The sequence below is a fragment of the Prionailurus viverrinus genome, chromosome C2 (genome assembly GCF_022837055.1).
Source record: "Prionailurus viverrinus isolate Anna chromosome C2, UM_Priviv_1.0, whole genome shotgun sequence".
NCBI classification, from domain to species: Eukaryota; Metazoa; Chordata; class Mammalia; order Carnivora; family Felidae; genus Prionailurus; species Prionailurus viverrinus.
The window spans coordinates 81,128,775-81,145,859 of record NC_062569.1 but is presented as its reverse complement, the minus strand read 5'-3'; the positions used below and the strand labels follow the sequence as shown (position 1 = coordinate 81,145,859).

Genomic DNA, 17,085 nt, shown 5'->3' with positions numbered 1-17,085 from the left:
TTTTTTTGTTTGTTTTTTTGGTTTTTTTTTTGGAGCAGCATGGTGGGTAGAAAGAACACTGTGTTTGGAGTAAGAAGACCTTGACAGAGGTTCTTATTCTGTCACTGAATGACTCTAGACCTTCATCAAGTCACTTTTTCCCTACTGGCCTCAGTTTCTTCATTGATAAAATGGGATCAAATTCCTTTTTACATCAGCACCCATTGTGGGCTCTTGTGTGAATATGGATGTGAAAGTACTAGACCGATTATAAATGACACTATCTAAATCTTAACCATTGGCATTATTACCATATTAAATTATTATTAACCCAGTCTGGCATCTTAGAAGGGCTACTTATGAAAACTGCCAAATGTAACCATATCATTTTCCCAGGAAGGGATGCCAAATGACTCAGACAGGTATTGAGAGACAAGCTGCAAAAGAAGTTTCTATTTCCAGTAATGAGATGGAAGAAGCTGAGGTGAGGATGCAGAAATGAGATAGCTTCCCAATTACTTCCCAGTTTGGACGTTTGCAGTATGGGCACTCCGATTTCCCATTCTGGCAGAAGAATACACCATAAAGAAGGCAACCCACATGGAGATGAGTAAGTGTAACTCTTTATTCTTCTGGAGCTCTCAATAAGTCTCTAACGCTGTAAACTGGCCTCCCTCAATCTTCATGATTCTCTGGATAGATTTTAACTTATGATAGATGAAGAAATTGTTGTCCAGAGACCGGCACAAGACCTAGCCAACACCAACAGAGATGGACTTCTGGAGAACATCTGCAGATCCTAATAGCCAAGGGAGTACCTTGACACACTCCCCAGTGGGGACAGGGAGCAAGTGGATGGCATAACTTTAAAAAAAAATAGGGAAGGGACCGATTCTCTGTTCTATCATATAGGACTATCAAAGACAGGGCAACTCTCTTCTCCTCAACGGATGGACATCATTGTAAAGTTACCCAAAACCTGTCGAAACTTACTACTAAAGCATTCTCTATAGTTTTCACTTATAATTTATTCCATCAGGGAGCAGCAGCCAGGGTGATGTGTGGGGTGGAGAGGGGTGGGCACAGAGGCAGTGCAGTATGTACTTGTCATCACAAGGGCTGGGGCATTCTCATGCTGCAGGGGCATCTCTAGCATCGGTGCTCAAGGAGGGGAAAGAAGAGATCTCAACTACACAAACAGCAGCAGAAGCAGAGAATATTTCTTCCACTAGTCCAAAAGGCCCTCTGGAAGCTGGAAGAGAGGACAGTAAACCCCAAAGAAAGCAGCATGAAGAGAAGCCTGGAAGGAAAATCAGATTGCCATAAGCCAGAACAATACAAGCTCCCAAGAATACAAGCCAGTCATGAAGTGGTATAGGAAGCACACACGTGCACACACACACACACACACACACACACACACAGTCCCCTTCCATCCAGCTTGCTGCAAAAGACAAAGAATATCAAAGCCAGAGGGAGTGATTTTGAACCCAGTTTGATAAACTGAGGCTCAGAGAGGCAAAGTGATAACCCAAAGTCTCATTATTACTAAAAAGCATGGATGGGACTTGAACCATGACCAGTGAATTTTCTCAATGATCAGGGATGGCTTGGCCCTATTCTAATATAATTGAAAATGAGGGAACATATGGTTCTAATTGAGAGGAATGGCTGAATCCTCCTTAAGGTCCTACTTTAAGGAAAGGCAGAAGAAGCCAGTTAACAGAGTTAAAGACCAGAAGCTTCCACCTTAGGACTCTATTCCTAGTTCTGTCATCAACTCATCATGCAAATGATTATAATGTTGTCTCTCCATGATTTAAAGTGAGGATAATATCACCTGATTCCTGATAGCTTCCCTGGGGTCTCATACTGATTAATGAGCACATCTAAAAAATTCTCTAAATTCTTTCGAGATTATAAATATCTTGGAGGTGGGAATTGGGTTTCCTCTTTCCCACTCTGAATACAGTATGTGTGGTATAGAGAATTACTGGCTGATCTGACAAGCAGAGGAAGACTGATCACCAAACTTCTCACGTATGTAGGCTAAGGCCTGGGAATCTTTCTAATATGGTAATGGTTTCCACCAAATTTGGGGACTGAGGGTATGATAACAAATTTTAAAACCAGGGGGAACTGAACTACAAGGTGGATGTCACCAGGGGGAGGGAATGAAGAAATAAAACTCAAGAGAAAAGTCTAACAGTTACTTACATCCATGGAGTAATGCTCAATCTGATAGATGGTGGTCAGCCCCTGGGTCGTGAAATAGTCCAGACATGATGAACAGCCCAACCTCGCTAAGAAACTGCAGAGGGAGGAGGGAAGAGGAAGGAGGAAACAGAAACAGAAAGTTCACCCCAACTGCATTGGCGAGATACAGGAAAACCCAACATTATCGCCCTCGGATGCCCTACAGGAAAGACTAGGGGCAGGTGAAACATACGGAGGCCTTGGATTTGAGGTTTGGGAATGGTTAGTGACTTGAACTTTAGGTCTATAGAAATTAAAATCAACTCTGAAGATTCCTGCAGAGCAGTGATTTTCAAAAGGTGATTGGTGGAATTCTCAGGGGTTCTACATAGATAAGTGCCTTATGAGCCATTGCAGGGGGGTGAAAGGAAGGAGCCCAGTGGTCAGGTTCCCAGCGCTCTTGCCTCCTGCCTCTTCACGTCCAAAAGAGCACCTCTACTCGAATTGCTTTGTCTCTGGGGTTTCTGAGAATGGTTCACGTGGCTAAGAAAAAAATGGAGGCTACTCTACTAGGAATGCTTTCTGATTTATGTCCTACTCAGAATACAGACCCCTCCTTTCTGGCGCTGGTCTCAGATTGGTGATGCCACCATCACAGAGCCACAGGTTGGGTGGCACAAGCCACACGCCTTGCCGTCTCTCTGACACTGTTTAGGACTGCCGCATCAGTCACATGGGGATCAGTACCCATTGTTCCAACAGCCAAACGAAAGGGTCATTCTGCACGTGAAGCAGGGGCAGATGATGTGCACTAGGCGTGGATGTGGCACCCACTCTCACTTCTGTGGGAAGCGATCTTTCAGGCTTCACACATTTCCCTCTTCTGGCTGTCTGAACCCCCTTGCCTAAGGTGTGCCTGCTTTGTGTATGGCAGTGTAACAGTGGCCATTGGCTTCTTGAAAGTCCCTGTCATCTCTGTAACCATTAAAACTTCTTTACGGACATCCCACTCCAACATAACGAGGCCATGGTGGCTGAGAGCTAGGAGTCCTGGAGAACGGGAAAGGGAGCGAGATAGCAAGTTTACGGCCCTTCTTGGGTCCCCAGCCCTGAGCACCAGTTTGAAGGCCACAACTGACCATGTGAAACTGTGAGGGAGGAGGAAGAGGGTAAGTGAAGATGAGGGGAAACAGGCATGAAAAATGATTTGCCTATAAACTCACATTTTCACTTTGTCCCCTATGGATTATAGTGCTTTTCCTCGATTAAACACTGCTGACCACTCCACAGATCAGAGATAACAGTGCTGAACACCCATCATAGGAAGGGCTGCTTTCTTTTTTTCCCAACTGCGTACTGAACTCTGAGAGCGTCCGCCCTCCACCACCCCGAGTTGCTGAGGACAGGCCCCCGGGGGCACATGCCGTGGACTCACCTGACAAGGCTGCAATCTGTGGGGTACGGAGGTGGGGGAGTGCAGTGGGAGGTGGATGGCATGGAGAGTGGGGGAGGGAGGGCCTGGGTGGGGCTGAGTCCATTCATGTCTCCAGCCATTGGCATGTGGGTGCCCATCATAGGAACTGAACAGAAGCAGGAGGAACAGAGAGGGTTACTGCCGTCATCAGTACCAGCTTCCCAGGGGTCCATCTTGTCTGGTTTAATGTTACCAAGGGCCTAATCCGCCAGCCTTCCTTTTCAGTCTTCTCTCTCACTGCACCCCTTAAGCACCCTATGTCTCATCCAACAGAAGACAACGTTCACCAAACTCCAAACTAATTACACATTTCTCGAACCCTGCATGTGCTCCTAGGACAATCTCCCCCCACTTCTTTCTAATGCTCTGTTCAACTGCACACTACTCCTTGAGGTTAATATATTCCTCTTTGCATTTGCCTTCATGGCTTATATTTCTGTCTCCCTTATTAGGCTAACTCCTTAGGCCTGGCACAGATCACATGCTCGGTAAACTGAGGTGAGGTGAACAAATAAACAGATCTGTGAATGAGAATGACCTCTGGAATAACTGTTTGGGAACAGGAGGATTTATTGCAATATTTGGGAACCATAGGCCTATTAAGCAAGAATGAAATGAAAGGTTCCAGCTCTTTCTTATGGTCCATTTCTGGATTGTATTCAGGGACACCAGCAACACTGATTGGTTTTTTACTAAACTACAAACTGGAAACATCTACCTATAGAGAAGAAGCGCTTAATACAGATCATATCTATGAAGCAAATTTTGTCTTCAGGTCAAAAAAACAGAGGAACATTGCTACTAAAAGATTAATGCGATTTGCTTTTATTTTTGTGAATAGCAATATGCTCCCAAAGGAAAGGCCTCTGTCACCAACTAGCCCCCTAAAGAGCACAGGCTTATTTTATCTTATCACTTTCCCTTCTGACTTTGCCGGTGCTATCAAAGAAAATTGTGAAGTATAAAGAAAAAGTAGGCAAACCGTAAATTACACAAATGTGAAGGAACAAATGGACTCTAAGATGTCACAAGAGAGAAAATAAAGTAAAAAAAAAAAAAATGACACTTTTTCCTTTTGCTGTCAGAGTAGCAGACCTGTCAGGGGGTGAGGTTTGGAGCCGTAGGATGAATTTATCACTAGTGAGACAGCAGTTTGGCTCTAAAGTCTTTGTTACCAAACCAAGCAACCTTACCACATACATCTGTATCTCATTTAAATCTGAATCTTTGCCATCGGACCACAGAGAGTCACAACCCTAGCTTCCCTTAACTTTAAGAAAACAAAACCAAAACAAAACCTCTAATCTCTTCAAGGTAATACTGAAATGCAGGTTTAAAGGCTTGATCAGAATAATGAAGGATTTCAAAGGACAAGATTGAGGCATTATTTTATGAGGGGCACTGTAGGATACATGTATAGTGTTTAGACTTCTGTGTCCTTATAATACATCCTTCTGCATTTCTAGCATCCGTTTGATTTTCTCTAGTTTGGGTATGCACTTTGCTAGATTTAGTTCTAGTGGATAATTCTATTTACAGCAAAGCTATATAGCAATCACCATTCATTTGGAGGCCCAATTTTCACATTGCCTCTCACAGTTATACTTAGTCGATGTGAGTAATCTGTGCGTGAATAAGTAAAAGGGAGACTCCTTTCTCTATGTCAGTTCCTTAATGACTGTATATAGGATGGCGTGGACAAGATGAGAAGGCTAAGATCACAGGGACACACAATCATAAGATGTTAAAAGTGAAGAGTGATACTTTTATGAGTGGAAACGGAGCATTAGAGCAGAGAGGTTACTTGTCCATAGTTGCATGGCTAGTCCTGCCATAGCATCCAGAGGACAATCTATTTCTCTAGACTTTAAGTCTACCACACCATGCTACTTCCCACATGTTGGATATATTTCCTTTTCACTATCTCAAAGGATATAGGAGGTAGGTCCCCCAACCAGGTTGATGGGAAATTCATGGTTGTTTTCACAGAGATCCTTTTCTCTACTGAAGGAACAGTCTCCTCTATCTCTACCAATGTGCTTTGCCATGAACCATACACTTCAAAAGCGACGAAAAGCTCACCACGAGGAACTCAAGCCATTAGGCTGTGATCTGTCTGTTCCACTGTGCCTTTCCTCAGCTTAAAAAGCAAGCCTCTCCCCGCACCCCGGAGTGGAGTCCTCCCCTACACTAGCCCTGTGGACCCATAAGGCGCAGCTAAACGGAGATGCTCTTACTGTTGGCTCCCATGCCATCAGGAATGGTGGTAGGAGTGAGGGTGTTGCGCTGCTGAGGGTTGATAAGCTGGCTCACAGAAGGCAGCTTGTTCATGCTGTTCATTTTGTTGAGAGGTGGAGAGCTGTTACCATATGAAGACTGAGTCTGCATCGAGGTCCTGGGAACACAAACATGGCAATGATGGTGAGCGGGTCATACTGAACAGGGCGGACTGGTCAGATCCCACAGGTCTCAGATCGAAACGTGGCCTTGAACTACAATTTGTAAAAATATTCCTCCAGGACCTATGACAAGAAATTATTTGTTTCTGTCTGAGAACTTTTTTTTTTTTTGTAAACTAGGGAGGGATTGCAAGGTCAAGTCATATTTCTCCTGAATTTAGAGTATGAAGTTGCATATCTTCCTAAAGAATCTCTTTTGTGAGAGGGGAAACAATTGCATCTTCTTTTTACCTCTATTATTTTTTTTTCTCCATCTCTTTCCCCTCTCTGGCCCTTCAACTCAAACAAATTTGAAAATCAATAAGGGAAAAGAAGTCAGTGAAGACCCAAAGGCTTAAGAAAGACATGAAGATGCCAATTTCAAATTGCAGCTGAGGCCTGTTGTGTGTAGCTTCCTAGGCCAGTTGGGATATACAGAAAATGACTATGAGCACCATCAAATCGGGAATTTGGCAGCACAGCCTGCTGTCATGCAGAGGCCACAACATGGAAATGTGCTTCCTCTGCTTAGGTGTTCGAGGGCCTTTGAGAAAACCCATGGGGATGCCAGCCGCCTTTCTACACAGGAGAAGCCCGGAGCCCAAACAACTCTTCTGTTGATTTTTGACAAGTCTCCTGGGAGACAAAGACCAACAAAAAAATTCCACTGAGCATAACTTCAATTTGGAAATTTACTCGGATTGGCTTGTCATTCTATGCATCATATCACATATGATATTCCCTACCAACTGTCACGTCTCACTCTCTGATTACAGAACTAGTGATATCTACGATCATCGGAGCAGGATATAGCATCAGAAAAACAAAGTTTAATACTTCCTCTAGCATATACTAGAATCTATAGGTCCCCGTGTGGGCCACTAAATATCTTTGCTTTTGTTTTATCACAAAAAAACTCTATACATTAAATACATACACACTTGTTCAAATTGGATGTTAGAGGTAGAAAAATAGTAAGAAACAGTCCCATCTGTGAGAAGCTCATACAGTAGTGGATACATGGGGATAACAATCCAACCTACCTTATAAGGCTGTGGTGGGAACTGGAAAAGATAAGATGAGGAAGAACTTTATGGGCTATATGCCATTTACAGTGAGTAATTATGACCACAAAACAGAGATTGGGCTTAAGCATGTTTTGAAACTATGGTGGGAAAACTCCCCTTTTACAATTTTCAGACAAAGTGCGTTATTTTTTCCTATTTGTCTCCTTCCTGCAGTCATATTTATTATAGTAGATAAGAGAGTGAAAAAACAGTTTCCCTAACATTTTATTTTGTATATATGTGCATATAAAACACTCTATGTTTTATATATATATATATATATATATATACACACATATATAAAAACTCTATATTATATAAATTATATATATGTATTATATATAGAGAGAAACTTTCTGTGTTTGTATGTGTGTGCATGTATATATATATATATTTGTATGTGTGTGCATATATATATATATTTGCATAAATAAGTATGGCAATTGGTGTACAATTAACAATTCAACTGCGTTCTATAATTACTGACTTTAAGGTAGGAGGGCATTGCTTTTGCTGTTTAGATCTTTTCAAGAACTCACAATTATAGGTCCATGTTGTATAAACAGGTGTTTACGTAATAAACCCTCCCAATTGCAAGACACTTCAGGTTACTAAGCTCTCCTTTATCCATTTACTGAATGATTTCCACATCCCTCTGGAGGAGAACATGGTCTGGCAGGGCAGGGATGGGCAGAAATTATTATGCCTATTTTACATATGTGTAAATATAAGGTCTTAAGAATAAATGGGCACGAGTCACACATTACTAAATGATGAGTTGAGGGTCTCCTGGTTCCTAGTCCAGGAGTTTCTTTCTTTTATTCTGTGGTAACTTTCCAGAAACAAGACAGTATTATGCATTAGGTTACAGAATCAGGAAATGGGTTAAGTGGTAAGAGAAGTGGGAGAGACTGAGATATGGTAGGGGGCAAGGGATCTAGCAGTCAGTCCCCCCAACTATCATCAATCCAACTATCATCTATCCCTGTGTTGAAGCCTAGTGTTAAGAGTTAGCACGTTGGATATACTTAGGAACACTTGTAAATCCATATCAAAGTGCAGAGAAGCACAGGGATAAGTGGCCAAGAGATGCTTTGCCAGGTGCTTTTTCCATTTTTTCCCACTCCAGGGGGAAAAACTCCCCCTGTTCAGACTCCAGGGGCAGGTTGATCTTCTGCAGCCTAAAGATACCTCTCTCTTTCTCTTCCATTTTCCCAAATCAGTCAAATGCAAAGCAAGAGCTTATGGAAGCATTGCTTGAACCATTAATATTCACCTTTAGGAAAATAAAAATATTTTTTAAAGCTTTGCATTTTTCCTGCGTGCTCTAGTATAATAAATTCCTTCTTCCAAATCCTATTACACTTCTTTCCTCTGTTTCTTTTTGAGGTCTGTATTTTTGACCATTTTATTAGGTCATTTATTATGAGCAGCCTAAACTATTTTAGGAAGCTAGCTCAAAAACCATAGATGAACAAAGAAGGAACATGAAATTTGGAGTCAAACAAAACATCCAGGTTCATCTTCTAGATTTAACACAAATTAATTGATTTTGGATGTTATGCAAGGCTCTTGAGTCTTATTTTCTTTATCTGTAGAACAGGTATTATACTTACTCTAGAAGAGCTGCTATAAAGACTAACATGGAATAATATGGAAACAACCTAACAGTCTATCGATACACGAGTGGATAAAGATTCTGCATATATACAATCACATATTACTCATTCATAAAAAAGAATGAGATCTTGCCATTTGTGACAACATGAATGGACCTAGAGGGTATTATGTTGAGTGAAATAAGTCAGATAGGAAAAAAAATATTGTATGATTTTACCTATATGTGGAATATAAAAGTAAAATAAATGAACAAACAAAACAAAAACATACTCATAAGTACAGAGAACAAACTGGTATTTGCCAGAGGGACCAAGGATTGGAGGAATGAACTAAGTAGGTGAAGGGGATTAAAAGGTACAAACTTCCAGTTATAAGATAAATGTCACATGGATGCAAAGTACAGCATAAGGAACACAGTCAATAATACTGTAATAACTTTGTATAGTGACAGATGGTGACTACACTTAACGTGGTGAGCATTCTGTAGTGTATATAAATGTCAAATCACTGTGTTGTACACCTGAAACTAATATAATATGTTAACTATATTTCAATTAAAAAAAATAGAGGGGCACCTGAGTGGCTCAGTTGGTTGAGCATCTAGCTTGTGATCATCGGCTCAGGGCATGATCAAGCCCTGTGTGGGGCTCTTCCCTGAGGGTGGAGCCTGCTTAAGATTCTCTCTCTCTTTTCCTCTCCTCCTCTCCTTCACTCACATGCTCTCTCTCTTTATCAAATAATAATAATAATAATAATAATAATAATAATAATAGGTTTTTTTAAAGTTTTTTTATTTATTTGGAGAGAGCAAGCCCATGCATGCAATAGGAGAGGAGAAGAGAGAGAGAGGGAGGGAAAGAATCCCAAGCAGTCTCCACACTGTCAGCACAGAGCCTGACAGAGTGCTCAAGTCCATGAACCCTGAGTTCATGACCTGAGCCGCAATCAAGTGTCAGACCCTTCACCAACTGAGCCACCCAGGTGCCCCAGTAATACCAGATTTGTAAAAATTATTAAAAAAATAAAAAAGTAAAATCTATTATATTCTTTAAAAAGAAAACATTAAATTAGATTATATGAGAGCCCTGGACATTGTCCTGTAATTTGTAGATGCTCAAGCAACTTTGGTTCTTTTTACTCTTACCCTCAGTAGCAAATGTTTAATACTCTCATGTTTGGTCAAGGGAGTGAGAGGTATCAGTTTAAGAATTAACAGGAGGAGGTGAAAACTATTCTTTCTTGAACAAGTCCAGGAATTAGGGTGAGTGGATAAATGGGGTAAGAGAGTGCAAAAAAGTCAGAAATTCTGATTGCCTCTCCTTTAATGTGGAAGAGAGGGTTAAAGCCACAGGGAGCAAGGTCAGGGCAGTCTGTTTATCATTAAGTTTTCAATGCCTGAAATACAGTGAAATACAAAGAGTATTCTGATAAGCTCTATGTGCTGTGGAAAAGGGAGCAAGACTGAATAAGTCTGTGACCAATTTAAAGGCCTTGAAGAACCACCTTACCCCCCACCCCCCTTACACATATAATGTCACAGTCATTGAGTGGAAAGTCCCAAGGATTATTGAGGAATCTGAAGAGAAGGAAACAGTGTACAAGGACAATAAGGATCTGTGACGTGATGGGTTTCTTGCCCTCCTCCACCCTCCCAGTGCGTGCACGCACGCGCACACACACACACACACACACACACACACACCCAAAAAAGCGATAGTGTAGCAATCCTCAGAAAAACAACCAGGAGTAAGCCTCAGGCTGTTTTCTCTAGATTTCTCTAGATTTTTGCAGAAATCCAACATAACAGAGATGTAGAAAGACATGTTTCATGTAATTCTAGTTTTGAGGAGAAATTCTGGAAAAGTCAAATCCTAGGTCTTAACTTTAACAGCTCAGGCTTCTGTGTACATTGCTAAGAAAACAATTCAGTATCTCAGAGCTGTAAGTGACCTTAAATCATTTAGGATGAAAAACACAGGTTTCCTGATTACAAGCCTCGTGCCTATATCCATGGCAAAGAGCCCAAATTCTTAAAAAGACAAATTCAAAGTCATTTCCATCTTGATGGAGATATATAGAATTCCGCCAAAGGATTCCTTTTTTTTTTTTTTTTTTTTTTTTTTTGCCTTAAATCTTTCATTATTGGTTAGAAAGCAACTCTCTGGTAGAATTTGGTGATACCTGAGGGTAAATCTAGTCCAGCAAACTGTTTCTGGAGTACAGAATTTGAGAGGGGAAAGAGATAATGAAGATAAAACAAAATACCCCCTATCTCAGGAAGGTCAAAAAAAAGGGAAGCCATGTGACATCAGAAAAGGAAGTGTTCTTCCTCAAAATTTTGCCCACGACTGCCCTGCCAGTAACCTTACCCTCCAGTTGGGTAATCTTGCTTCTAAAGACAAAAGGCGGCATTGATTCTCTAGATAGATCAACTGAAATTATACAATATTTTCCATTAGTTCAAGTATACACATTTATATAAGTCACTATACATGCATTAAAAACTTGCATAAAAATGGGATGAAAGAAAAAAAAACTTGTGAAAGAAAAAGCAAATGCAAAAAAAAACCTAAACATACTCATTAACCCTTTTAGGGATTTGTGAACCTCTTAAAAGGGGATTGGAAAGTTATTTGAAAAGACCTCAACAGCATAATGAGTGCATCAGATTTTACTAATATACTTTTGTCTTGAACATAATTTTTTCTTAAGTATTTTTTCAAGCTACTAGATTACTTATTTTTATTCAGAACAAGTGTTTTTGAAGCTTTTAAGAATAATTACTCAAAGATTAGAACATAGTGTAATTAAAACAAAATTGGACAACAGGTTCCACTACAGAGTTCTGGATGATGATTTGCTAATGCCCATGCCACAGAAGCCGAATTATCTAATAGACTGGGATTTGGATTTGATTTAAGTTTGGCAATTTCATATATAGCTGGAGAGCTGTTCAGAGAGGTAGACAAATGATGCTATAGTACCTGACTCCTTATGGTGAAATTAAACACCCACAGGGCTAAAATATATTTCAAGTTGAGGTAGGCATTGAAATTTATTTTTAGAACTGATGACCTTAATACAGAGCATCTTAAATAAGAACACCAAATACTGACAGAGGTGGAACAAAACCAAAGGGACTGTTTAATTACTCTTGTTCTTAAACTCACACATGGTACTTCAAGCATTGATGGGAAAATATTCTAGGATTAAGGAATTAAAAAGCAAGAGAGACAGAAAGAAAAACTGCAAGATGAACCAAGATGCAAAAGTTTATTGAAAATTAAAATCACACATCCATAAAGCAACAGCCTCAATAACAAGAAATCATTGCTGTGATGACACAGAATAAAGGGCTGGTGATTTGGTGTGGGGAGAAGTGGGGGGAGAGTTTTCAAGTCTTTAAACTATTATTTTAAAATACATTTCTAAAATGGAAAGCAATAGATTCTCTAAACTCTTTGAGCCAAAAGAAAAATCATCTATTCTTTCTATCTTTAAATTTCAGACCAGGAGTGCATATTTTCACATTGTCTACCTGGACATCACTTAAATAAAATGTAAGTGTCCTGGACAAAGGAGTTGGAACAGTATCAGCAATATGGCTAGTTTCATGGTAGGACTGAGAGATAGGGGCTCCAATGAGCAAATTAGTCATAGATTTGGTGAGAGGCCTTTGAACCCCATTTCGGCCATTGAAATATGATCTTTAACTGCCTGGAATAATATTACTGAGGTGGTTTTACCCTCGTATTAAAATGACAAATTAGGTTTATCTGCCTTGGGGTCTTAACAATAGCTTGCGGGGTAGGGCCCCGGGGTTTCCATGAGCCAGGAAGATTATCATATCAGATGCCAACAAGGTGGCAGTGGTAGGATCTAACACAGTGTTACTGAACTTTCTATCTACATATTGAGGGGAGGACACTAATAATGCAAACTCTCTAAAAGAAGAAAAGAACATCCCCCCACAGTGGCTACTTATAGTAATTATCATCTCTCTGCCCAGCAGTACACTTGACACTTTAGTGTGTTACTATTTGTAATATTATTGCATGACCAGCATTAAAAGGGCCTGACTGAAGCTCTCAGTCATCTAGAATTTTCTTATGCACAGACAATAACAACTTTTTTCTCCTTTTCTTAAAAAGACATCTTAAGTTTGAGACCTGCTCAAAAGCTTCTTTATGAGTTTTAGAAACACAACAGAAGGTAACAAAAGGGTTCCAATAAACATCTTAATGCCCCTCTTTCCAACCTGAGCCCCTCCCTTCTAAGAAAAACACAAAGCTCACAGACAAACACAGGGGTTCCTGACTGCCCAGTGCTAGATATAAGGATGCAGAATCTGTGGAAAATGTCCTTTCTTGTAAAGTTTTGAGTCCCTTCAAAAGATTTTCTCACTACTGGCTGTATGCCTTTGAGCAGTTGGGTCTCTGAGCCAAAGTGTCTTCAAGTTCTGCTTACGAGGGCTGGACACACACACACACGTGCACGCGCGCACACACACACACATACATGGACACACAAGAAACACACGCTCAAAATACAGATATGGGGTGGGGGGGTGGTCTATGGGTACACTGATCGGTTTGGAGGGCTGGAATGTCTAAAGAAGACGTCAGACTGTTTCGGGGTTTCTCTCCGGGGCTCCACAAGCTCATTCCTGAAGCAGGCTGAAAGGAGACTGCAGAGAGGACCAGAGAAAAGAAGAGGTGAAGACTTAGGACTTCATATATTCACATCAACTGAATACAGAAATACCCTCCTACCTTCATGATCACAGTAAGACAGAATAGAATGACCTACAAAGCTATTTTTGCTCCTTCCTCATTATCCTCCTTTAAAATTTCTCAGAGATGCCTTCCTCTCAAGATTTTTGTGAAGAAATGAGATAAAGTAGTGGTAGTTAACTAGAATTATCAGAATCACCCATAGAACTTTAAAAAACAAACAAACAAACAAACAAAAACACAAGATCCCTCAGAGACCAGGCTGGGGCCCAGGCATATACATTTTTAACAAGTTCTTCAAGTGATTCAGTTGTGGACTAAGGTGTCAGGATAGGTCAAGGTACTTAGTACAGTGCTTGGCACATTGGACTCGATGACTTGAAAAGGGAATGCAGAGACAAGAATTAACAATAATCTTTTATAAAATGTCATTGGCCCAATTATGATACCTCATTATTGTTCCTGTGTAGCCTAACTACGAAGCATGAAGAAATACGATCTTATCAGTGTGGGGACTGCATCACATGTACTTGTAAAGAACTATTAATGAGCATTTTGCATGTGCCCAGATTGAGGTGGATAAATATCTTAATCCTTTCAGTCACAAACTTGGCCTCCAAATGCACATATCAAACTCATGAAAGCAACTTTTACATAATTAAGAAATCAATTATGCCACAAGGATGCCAGGAACAGATCCTTCTACTTTGCTCAAGATTGTGTAACCCTATGAACTGTTTGGGAATTATTTCCCAGATGGCTTTGAGTCACATTTGGTTATTCCTTACAAAGGAACAAAGCCATTTTCATTTGGTTAGGGCTGGAATTCAGTAAAACATCTCACCAGCAAGAATTGAGATCATCTTAAAGAATATGCCAGAATACGAATTAGTAGGGGCACAATTTACTCTCAGATAAAGAACTGTAACTGACTTCTTGTTTGGAGATTACATTTTGGGGCTTCTCTTGACGCAAGGACTGGATGGGACAACATGCAGGAATCGTCTTTTAGTTATGACAAGAGTATATATATGGACCACGAGGGTCCAAACTTTGAGATCTAGAACTGAGATTAGTGGTGCAATGAGATGTGAGAACTTAGAAAAGTGATTTAATCTATCTGAATTCAATTAGTCACAGGTTTTTCCTCATTGCCAACTCATGGCTAATAAATCTCTGCCCTGAAAACTTTCTAACAGAGCTGTGATGTTCAAAAAGTAACCCTGTATAAACTGTCAAAGTTGTGTTGTTCCTTGACTTGGAAGGTTGAACAAAATGAAATTGTCAATATCCACCTATTTTTTCCTCTATGAGATTGGCAATTGCAAACAAATATTCTGGACATATGAAGGATTTCTAAATCAAACTTAGAAATATGGTCTAAATCATACCTATCAACAAGACAGAGATTTGTGTATTCTCCTCTCTCCTATGTTGATAATGCTGAAAATATTGCTTGCTTCTCCCTCAGCTATGTAATCTGAGGAAAAATACCAATACTCTTAGAGAAGGCCATAGCCAAATGAGCTTAAAGAGGTAAGGCTTTGTACTGAAACCACAAGGATACATACCAACTGACTGATACAGAGATATAGAAGTGGGCAGAGATATTTATTTTAGTTTTATTATTATAACTTTCTTAACCAATGAAGCAGACAAAACACTGCAAAGAGCTGTGTCTTCCAGATCTGACTCTCATCTCACCTTGATTATAAACTGGTTATAAAATCACAGGCACAGTCATTGGGCCTCAGTTTCCCCAACCATGGTAGGATGAGATTAGAACCATGACCTTCCAGATCCCACTATGCTCCACTGTTCTCTGACCTGTATTACTGATAATCTACAATCATCAAGGGATCACCAAGGAGAAGGAAACACTCCTCAGGATGCCACGTTTGTATTACAATTAAAATAAATCCATACTGTAGAAACTCAAAAATAATTTTTGAGGAGAAAACAAGAGTAAGGCTAAGTATAATTTTAACAAAATGATGTTGACCTGAGATCATGGTGGAAGCCAAGACGGAGGATAAACTACAGGAAAAAAATGAAAAAGCAATGCTATTGGTCCAAAGTGCGCACATCAAAAGATTGCTAAAAAGGTCTCAAGTAGCTTCTGCAAAGTTGTCTTAAGAGTTAATGTCCCTTGGGGCACCTGGGTGGCTCAGCTGGCTAAGTGTCTGACTCTTGATCTCGGCTCAGGTCATGATCTCACGGTTCCTGAGGTCGAGCCCCAGGTTGGGCTCCACACTAACAGTGCGAAGCCTGCTTGAGATTCTCTCTCTTCCTCTCTGTCTCTGCACCTCCCCTGCTCATGCTCGCTTGCTCGCTCTCTTCCCTCCCTCTAAATAAATAAACTTAAAAAAAAAAAACCTGTAGTTTCTTTGTTAAAAAAAAAAAAAAGAGTTAATGTCCCTTGAAAATATGAAGGCAGAGTCCAGTGTCAAGAATGGGTCCAATTTGTCCTCCCATGAGATTCTTGTTTCTATAAACATAACCCCAGAATGTTTATTTCAATGTGAGCAAATCAACTAAAATCACACTTCTTTGCAAATGTGTATAAAGCCTACTTATATCTATACCAATTTGATTCACAAAAACTCCGTGTAAAATTTATTTTCCATAAAGCCTATGATCATGAAGGTAACTGTGAAGGAATTTTTGAAAAAGGAAAACCATGCACAAATGAAAAGCAAGCAGAGAGAAAACACATAGTGAGAAACAGAAGTAACTCAGCTGAAAATATTTTATTGCCACTTAGTGGAAACTGTGTATTTTCTTCCCACTAATTTTCCCTCTACTAAAAAGAAAAGCACAAAATTGATCCCTTACCAGCATAAAATTGGTACTATATTTTTGGAAAGGAAATCACAGGCTATTATAGGCATTTTCCAAGCTGATTTTTTTCTTTTCAAATGATTGCCAGGGAATTAGATTTCCATTTTTCTTTGTCTAGTCATTCATACCCTTTCTTGGAGATTTACACATAAACAAGAGAGCTGAAAAAAAAACCCAGTGGAAGAACGCAGCTACCGGAGAATTTATGCAGATGTACATTACTCATTCGAGACCCATGTATATATGATACAATAAAGACAGAATGAAGCCAAATGTCTGTATTTTGCAAAGATTTCATTTGCAGTGTCACATTCTTCCATGCACAAGGCACCACACTGAAGTTAGCTCTTACACACTGTGAGCTAGTAACTCAAAAACATGCAAGGACGCTTTTAAATGGACACCCCAGGGAAGGGGGAGGCTACTATTTCCTCACTATTTATCTGTGGCTACACATGCAAAAAAGGGATGATATGTTTCTAATGTCTTTGGGGCTTTTAAAAATAACACAAGTTTAATATGCAGTTTCTCTTTGATGAAATAGATTGCTTTATGAAATCCAAATTATAAAATAATTTCCCTTCAGAGCAATGCCACCCAGTCAGATGACAAGCGCTGGATAACTCCTCACGTGGGAGCACAGGGTTATGTATTCTCATGTACACCATGTAAATGAACAAATTGCCTATGCCCCCAGCTGACTAAGGTAGAGCTTCCTGGTTTATCAAATCTCCAAA

General features: G+C 40.0%; 1 protein-coding gene across 3 annotated transcripts in view; it reads right to left on the bottom strand.

Annotated features, from left to right (window-relative positions):
* The window catches only part of TP63 (tumor protein p63), a 103,202-nt gene that overhangs the window by 3,793 nt on the left and 82,324 nt on the right, over nucleotides 1-17,085 (bottom strand). For 2 of the 3 annotated variants that reach the window (XM_047875897.1, XM_047875898.1), the window contains exons 9-11: nucleotides 5,887-6,044; nucleotides 3,611-3,755; nucleotides 2,197-2,290 (exon numbers count right to left, since the gene is read on the bottom strand). In XM_047875897.1, coding sequence (XP_047731853.1) covers nucleotides 2,197-2,290; nucleotides 3,611-3,755; nucleotides 5,887-6,044 — 397 coding nt within the window. The remainder of the gene's footprint in view (nucleotides 1-2,196; nucleotides 2,291-3,610; nucleotides 3,756-5,886; nucleotides 6,045-17,085) is intronic. The other variant, XM_047875899.1, reaches the window with a different exon arrangement.